Source organism: Diachasma alloeum, unplaced genomic scaffold, assembly GCF_001412515.2.
Source record: "Diachasma alloeum isolate Michigan unplaced genomic scaffold, Dall2.0 Dall_scaffold_01226, whole genome shotgun sequence".
Classification (NCBI taxonomy): Eukaryota; Metazoa; Arthropoda; class Insecta; order Hymenoptera; family Braconidae; genus Diachasma; species Diachasma alloeum.
The window spans coordinates 62,494-70,405 of NW_021681335.1; the positions used below are offsets into that span (position 1 = coordinate 62,494).

Consider the following 7,912-nt stretch of genomic DNA (forward strand, 5'->3'; position numbering starts at 1 on the left):
ACGGAATTTCTCCATTATTCATTTTCAATTTACTTAATTGTGAGTTTAAGTGATAGAATGGTGAGAAAATTATCTATTGACATTTGTTTATTGAAGAAGATGTTGAATAAATATTTGAAGCGCCTCTCGTGGGAATTTTAAGAGGCCTCGGACCTCTCCGATAAAGAAGAAACTCGTGGTGGGGAGTTTTATTTGATTTGTTTCGTGCGCGAGTGTGACGAAAGGCATCGCATTTCGAAATCATTCTCAAATGATCGCGGAGTGTGACAAAAATATGCGGGTTTGTTGTATCGGAGGGTGAATGTTATGCAGCGAAAGGGTGGGGGAGGAATTGTTGACGGAGGAAGGACGAGACAAAGAGGTGAGAGTCTTCGGGGGGTTTTCAAGGGGCAGTTATGGTTAAACCGTACTTTGGGAAGCTGCTGAGTGCTGTCGGGACACTGGCTCAGTACACGTGCATCACGCACTGTGTTTTTGAGTACGTCGGAGATTTTATTGTGGTGAGTCCAGAGTTTCAGACGATTTTCAAGGTTACAGCTGTCAAAATCAAGAGAGGTTAGGAATTTTAAACAATAGAGGGAGATTGCAAGGGTGACATCTGTGAGGATTTTTCGATGGTTGGTTCTCGGTTGGTAAGAGGGAATGGAAGCATTCGCTGTATTTGAATGTAAATTTTCGACTGTTCAGGGGAAACGGAACCCCTGAGTATATATGAACTTTTAGAATTGTATTTTCTCTTACAATTAGTCATTTTTATCTATGAAATCACTTGATCGACTCGAGCATTGCATTGTTGAGTCAATAAAGTAGTTTCATAAATAAAAAATAATAATTGCAGGAGAAGACACAATTCTAAAATTTCATAGACAGGGGTTTCGTTTCACCTTAAGGATGTTTAGCCAAAACCCCCATTATTCGCCAAAATTTTGATATTGTCTCATATGCCAGGTTCATATTTGAGTCACACGTTAGTAATAATCTTAATCCTTCCACGGGGGGATCCTAGTGAAAATTTGATTTCTGTAAATCACTTTTTGTAACATTACGCTTAGGGAAGAAATGTGACCGTGTGAACTTTGATCGAGATGTTGCATGGGTTAGACACTCAAGATATTGAAAAAAAAACCACAAGCCATTTACTTTAGACTATGGGGAATCTGTCACGGACGAGACCAAGTAGGGGACCGGGCCATATAGGCGTGATATCTTCGATTGATTTTCGAATTCCTCTAATAAAAATTTGACCGCCATTACGAGTCGGGCAACGTGACAACACCGCACAACAGCTGATCGAGGTCGATAAAGTCCGTGACGATAATTCAATGCTGGAGCTGGAGGCATATGGACACGTATAACACCAGGGTTGCCAGATTTTGGCGATTTATAGCCAAAACCTGTACAATTTTAAATGGGGTGACGTCACGATCTGATAACACTGTATAACACACATAAACATTCATCTCACTGTTACAACCCCATTACTAACCGAAGCGTGCGATGTTGCCCGATCAAAATTCGACTGTTACCACCGCGGTCACAAGTCCTCCATTATTTATGAACATTTTCTTTAATTATTGTTTTTGAAACCGGAAAAGTACGCCATAACACTTCTAATTTAATGAAAAAAATGATTTGTAACATGAATGATTTATTTAGTCAATTTTATTTTTATTTTCAACTGAGTTGTCCACTTGATAGGTTAAACATCCTTAAGGATGTTTAGCCATTTTCAGCAAATCTATTTTTTTCATGTTCAAGGAAAATTATATAATTTTTTGGCTGATAGCAGAACATATGAAATTAACTTCTTTGATGTTAAAAAAAATAATCGCAATAGTCTCGTCAGAAATAAATAAACAAATTTTTCTTTATACACAGGCTCTTATGGGATTTATGTTGAAATTTAAAAATAATTCACCTACCATAAGAGTCTAAAAATAGAAAATAGATTATCAAGATAAAGGGAGTAACTTCATCTCTCAGTTGAAAAAAAATTAATTTTTCTTTGAATACTTGCTATTTTGGATAAACATCCTTAACATTCTTTTCAACAATATCATTCAGCAGTGGAAAGCATGCTTCAAGGATCTTTAGCCAGTGTCGGTAAATTGTCGGTAAATCGGTTTTTTTCATAGTCAAGGAAAATTCTGTAATTTTTTCGGCTGACAGTAGAACATATAAAACTAACTTTTCTAACGTTAAAAAAAAATGAATCGCAATAGTCTCGGCAGAAATGAATAAACTAATTTTTCCTGATACACGGGTTCTTATGAAATTTATGTTCAAATTGATAATTCACCTACTAGAAGATTCTAAAAATAGAAATAAAAATAAAAGGTAATGTGTAAAATCTTACTAAATCCAATGGCCAGAGAAAAATCTGGGGTACCCGGGCAAAAGGAGGAAATATTTGAATGATTCTATCCCATATAAGCGCATGTTAGCGCATGTATTTGGTGCATTTTGTCTATTTCATTTCTAAATAATGAACGTGGGTTGGTGGATTGAAATTTGTATAAAAATGAAGGGAATATCTGCATCTCTCAGTTTCAAAAAATCAATTTTTTTTAAGTACTTGCAATTTTAGATAAACATCCTTAACACTGCCACAGCATTTTCTGGAAAAAATACTCTATTACATACCATGAAGTTTTATCATTTTTGATACGTGGAATGTTTTGTATATTAATTATTAATTAATGAGAAATATTTCGAAAGTGTGTGAGTGAAAAATGAATTATTCAGGTCCCAAGCTTAAGATTAGAAAATTTAAAAAAATTCATGCGTTTCCCTATTACACAATATTTATACTTTTTTCGCTAGATCTGACAAATATTTTGAAAAATTCAGGAAATGTTCCGATTGAAATGATATTTAAAAATTGTTTCTTCCGATGGCGCGAAGCAAAAAATGTATATTTCAAAATTTTATTTCTCATGGTCCTTGCATATTATAACGTTAATAGTGAATAAAGAAGTAAGTTGTGCCAATAAAAATAACTATATAATGAATGGACATTCTAATGACATTACCGAACCATGAAAAACCGATTTTCCAATTATTCATTTTTTGTTTTTTATTTTTTTTCGGTGCTGCGGTGTACGAACGAACACCTTTGAAATAGGATTTCAATCAGGAATTTTCAGAATTTTCAACGTTGAAAGTTTCATTTCTCAATTTTTACTATGAAGTAGAGGTGTGGGAGAAAAATGACCATGATTTTTGAAAAATTAATAATTACTTAATTAAATTAGTAGTCAAGTTTCTGAAATTAATTTTAAAAAATTGCTGATCAAAATAATCAGTTTAAAATTTTTCAGTTTTCAATTTTTTTTAGACATTTTCGAGCATGTTAAATTTGAACGAAGAATTTGAAGTCGGAAATGTTCAATCACACGGAGCATTATTAATTGAATCGTTGCGGATCACTGGTACTCGAGAACTCTCCTTTTCATACATAACTATTCGAAAAACAAACAAAAAAATGCGTCGAAAATTTGGAGGCCGGATTTCTTTATGATATTTGGTGGATGGCCCACCTACAAAAAATCATTGATCATCAAATCATTCAAAAAATCATTCGATCCATTCATTAAAGATATCCAAGTATTTTTTACATTTTCATACAGACCACACTACAGGTTCAACCATTTTCAATCATCAAATTTGTCAATTAAATTGACAATTGTGTGACAACATTTTTAAAAAATCCTGAATATTCATCGTTATTCAAATTACATTTTGCACAGAATTATTCTTTTTTTAACATTCCTTGCTTATAAATAAATGAATGAAATTGATTAAACTTTCGGAAACTTAATTTTTTAGGCATGAAATCGACTTTTGGTGAAATTCTGAATATAAATTTGTTATGATTCCGAATAAATGATTTTTATGGTGGAAAATTGCTTGTTTGTAAATTATTTATAGGAAATACTCGTAATTTTCTAAAATTGCATTTTTTTAATTAGAATAGAATTTATTTCGTTGGTGCTACAATTACTGTTTTACACCTACACAAGCCTCTCCTTGTCAACACAACAATAACAATAAATACATACAAAAAAATTGCTTTAGGATTAATCTAAATGCAGCCAACATACAGAATACATAAGACAAACAGATGTTGCCAGAAAACAGTGTGGATCTATGCCATCGTCACCCCCTCCTGGCAATTAAGAAAGCACTTAATAAATAAATAATATGGATTAAGAAACATTTTTAAGATATCACGACGTAATTAGTAAAATTAGCTAAACAAATTTCTCGAGAAAAAAAAAGACAACGCCAACGCTTAGTAAAAGGATTGAACTAGGAATTCTAATTTTCTCAGAATTTTTAAGCGTTGAGAAACCTTGCTAAAATATAAACAAGCAGGGGTCGAGTCTTTTTGGCCGAAGCCATCTGACCGTTACTTCATGTGCTATAACTCTTTTTCTTTCTTTCATTTCTACCAATTCCATTGGTAGTAAGCTTCCGAATGGGATAGAAGGCATTTGGATAGCAGGCATCGAAATAAATATTTTGAAAAAAAATTGAAATCGGTTGCGTAGTTTTTAAGCTATTGCACATAAAAGGTTTTCAGAGAAAATCGAATATTTCGAAAACTACCTATGCGATTGAGCTCATTTTCAATAGGAAGTATTGTTATCATGAGGGGAAGATTCTATATAAATTTCAAGTTGATATCTCAATTTTTGCACAAGCTAGAGTGATTGCAAGGATCTTTATAAAAAAACAGAAAAACGGAAATATCTCGAAAACTTTGTATGAACGGGTATATATGTTTTGATTGATTCGGATAGAAGGCATCGAAACGAATATTTTGAAAAAAAAATTGAAATCGGTTGACTAGCTTTGAAGATATTAGCGAAAAACTATTTAAAAACAAATAGCTTTTCCTCAAAAACTATTTGATCTGACAAAACTATAATCTGACAAAATTTCAGATTTTTTGGAATAAATTTAGCCAATTAATTACTCAATTTTTCAAAAATTGACCACCGGAAAGGTGGCGATGAACATTGACACCGACAGACATGGTCGCCAAACTTCGTATTTTTACGTTTCAGACCATTCTACATAATTTCCACTCAAAATTAGAGAATGTGAAAATAGCACGATTACAATGCTTCAATTCGGAAGCAAAAACGTAAATGGGCGGCGCCGCGCTCATCGAGCGAGTGATCAAGGGTTAAATATGATTCCGTTTATCATCGAATATGTTTTCACAAATTATTCTGAAATTGTTCATTACAGAGATAGACTCCATGATCTTTCTCCACACCCCATTCTTTATCATCTACTACCAGTTTACCCCAATATAACAAAAACAAATTTTTTCCCAAAAATGGGAGGAAAATTATTTATTCAATTAGATTAATCAATTTTTCAGTGTACAGGACCTTCAATGGAGCCGACAATCTACAGTAATGACATTCTCTTTACTGAGCACATCACCCCGCGTCTTCTAAAATTGAAAAAAGGTGATATTGTGATAGCGAAATGTCCATCAAACCCTCGCCAACATATTTGCAAAAGAATCAAGGCTGTGGAGGGCGAAATGGTCCGCCGCGGATTCACAACATATATAGTGAGTCTTTAAAGACATCTAAAGTAAAAACTACGGTGGAATCAACTCTTTAAAAACAAAAATAATATTGGATATTATCTCCAAAACCAATACCTTGAAGAAGTAGTAAAATCAAACAAGTCAAGTCAACTTGACAGTGAGTTTTTGGGAAATATTTCCGAATCCCCAGGAAATTTTCTCAGGATTTTTTTTGTAAACACAAATGTAGAACAAGAAAAAATTACGTTTAGATTTTTCTGTACAATTCGTGCCATTGAGATATTTTTATGGCAATTCCTCGACATAAATTTTCTGTTTTTCTCACTGCATTTTTTCCTTCTCGTATTAAAAAATTTCTACAGGAACAATGGTACTAGAATACGTTAGAAAAATATCAAAATCAGTCAATTTTTTCGATAAAGTTTTTTCAAACCACAAAAAGAAGTAGAATTTCCAGGAGAATTCGCACAGAAATTGAATAGTATTTACTAGGTTTTTCTGTTCAATTTTCTTTGTATATTAAAGGGTCTCAATTAATTCTATTAGAAATAATTCTATACAAATTTATCTCCTTTCCGTTGCAAGATCTTCAGCAAAAATTAACGGCTAAAATAACTAAAATGAGTGAAATTGATGCGCGTTACTTGACTTCTGCACTACTGATTCAGTAAAATCTAATAACATTTCTGGCACTTGGGGATTGAACAAAGTTCTTTGAATTATAATGGATGACCTCCGAAATATTGATAATCTTCAAAATTCTATTTTACCCCATCCTTTTTCATCGAGACACGTTGCCAAACACTTCCAATAATAGAATGGGATGAGTGATACCTTGGTGAACACGAAAGAAATTAATTCCTCTTATCTTCAAAGATTCCAGAGGGTCATATATGGCTGGAAGGTGACAATAGCAGTAACTCAGCGGATTCCAGGCAGTATGGACCGGTTCCGCAGGGTCTAGTACGTGCTCGAGCTATCTGCAAGGTCTGGCCGCCCCACGATATCACATTACTCACCACAAAGTGCGTTAATCCGGACTGATGTTACAAAGGAAATGTTGAATAAATAATTAAATTTTTTGGTTAACAAAATGTATGTATTGTAATAAATTTCAGTAATTATGTGTTCAAAATCAGTAAAATGTTTATCATTAAATGAATAAATTCTTCTCTCTTTGTTCGGAACAATTTTGCATTTCATTGCTTCCGAATGGAAGCTTTGTAATACCTCAAATTTAAGTTTCCAATTCTTTGTGTTAGGGTAACTAAATATAGGCTAAAAACTCCAAATACGCGATTTTTAGATGGTGTCTGTATGTATGGGGTTTCTTTCTTCATTTTTGTTCTCAAAATTTTCTCATAAGAGATGAATCGACTTTCATGCATTTTTTCATGAATATAGATTTTTATAAGCTCTATTCATTGACACCAATTAAAATTTAATTTTTCCAAAAATAGATTTTTCAACGATCACTCAAAAAGCTGTCATCAACATCAAATTAGTCATGGCTCAAAAAATAGATAACAATACCCTTTTCTCCCTTTTCAGATTCTATCAGAATATGTGGGGGTCGCACAAGTCGTTGTGGAGTTACAACACATTGTTTATGCGATTTGAAAGAGAAAATCACTTTTTTCATGATTACTGAAAGAATCATCAATACTAGCAATTCCATTACGGCTTGAAAAGTATATTTCAATGCCTTCTTAACTTATCGAGTTACACAATGCCAGCATAAGCTTTTATATCAAAATCTATCTCTATTAAAACTCAGCTACTAGTCTATTATGTTGAATACTTAGGGGAGAGTGGGGTAAAATGAAACAGTAAAAAAAAGACTGTCGCAATTCAAGTAAAGAAAATTTTTTTTATTAAATATCTTTTCATTCTTGGGATTACTGGTAAAAATGTGACGTGTGGAGCATCCACACGTCGGAATTGTTTAATCAATATTTTAATAACAAAAGTATTTGCGGGTCCGATGCTGAATAAGCAGTCACGGTGTAACAAGAGTCAATCTGAGCTCTTTGAAGGTAAAACCGTGGGAGTGCTTATCAAGCATTTTGGATTTGCAACCGCTTTGCGACTCTGCTCCAAGGCAGAGTACGGTGGGAGGCCGACGTGTCCAGACGTTGGCCTTCCCCAAAAATCTAGATCCGCGTACGCCGAACCCATATAACCCATTTTGTCGTGTAACGTTCCTATTAGTTAATTATATTCTCATGATTGGATAACTTGGAGCGTTACTGGTTATTTGGGAGGAGAACCATTCCTAAATCTCCCTTCCCGATTAGTTTCCCCGTGAGCGAACGATCCGTAAGCTCACCGGTATCGCTA

At 33.6% G+C, this 7,912-nt stretch overlaps 1 protein-coding gene across 1 annotated transcript; it reads left to right on the forward strand.

The window, feature by feature from the left end:
• The first annotated feature begins 154 nt into the window (after window positions 1-154).
• Window positions 155-6,759, forward strand: LOC107046168 (mitochondrial inner membrane protease subunit 1). Its single transcript, XM_015268689.1, has 3 exons — window positions 155-500; window positions 5,396-5,593; window positions 6,449-6,759. The coding sequence occupies exons 1-3, from the start codon at window positions 396-398 to the stop codon at window positions 6,614-6,616; spliced, it is 471 nt and encodes a 156-aa protein (XP_015124175.1). The 5' UTR covers window positions 155-395; the 3' UTR covers window positions 6,617-6,759.
• Window positions 6,760-7,912: the final 1,153 nt, after the last annotated feature.

What these genes read in the sequence shown, in the direction of transcription:
- LOC107046168 (XM_015268689.1), top strand. Translation starts at nt 396, where the DNA reads ATGGTTAAACCGTACTTTGGGAAGCTGCTGAGTGCTGTCGGGACACTG. An exon ending in ACGTCGGAGATTTTATTGTG is followed by an intron (nt 501 to 5,395) that starts GTGAGTCCAGAG and finishes TCAATTTTTCAG; the next exon opens with TGTACAGGACCTTCAATGGA. An exon ending in GCGGATTCACAACATATATA is followed by an intron (nt 5,594 to 6,448) that starts GTGAGTCTTTAA and finishes TTATCTTCAAAG; the next exon opens with ATTCCAGAGGGTCATATATG.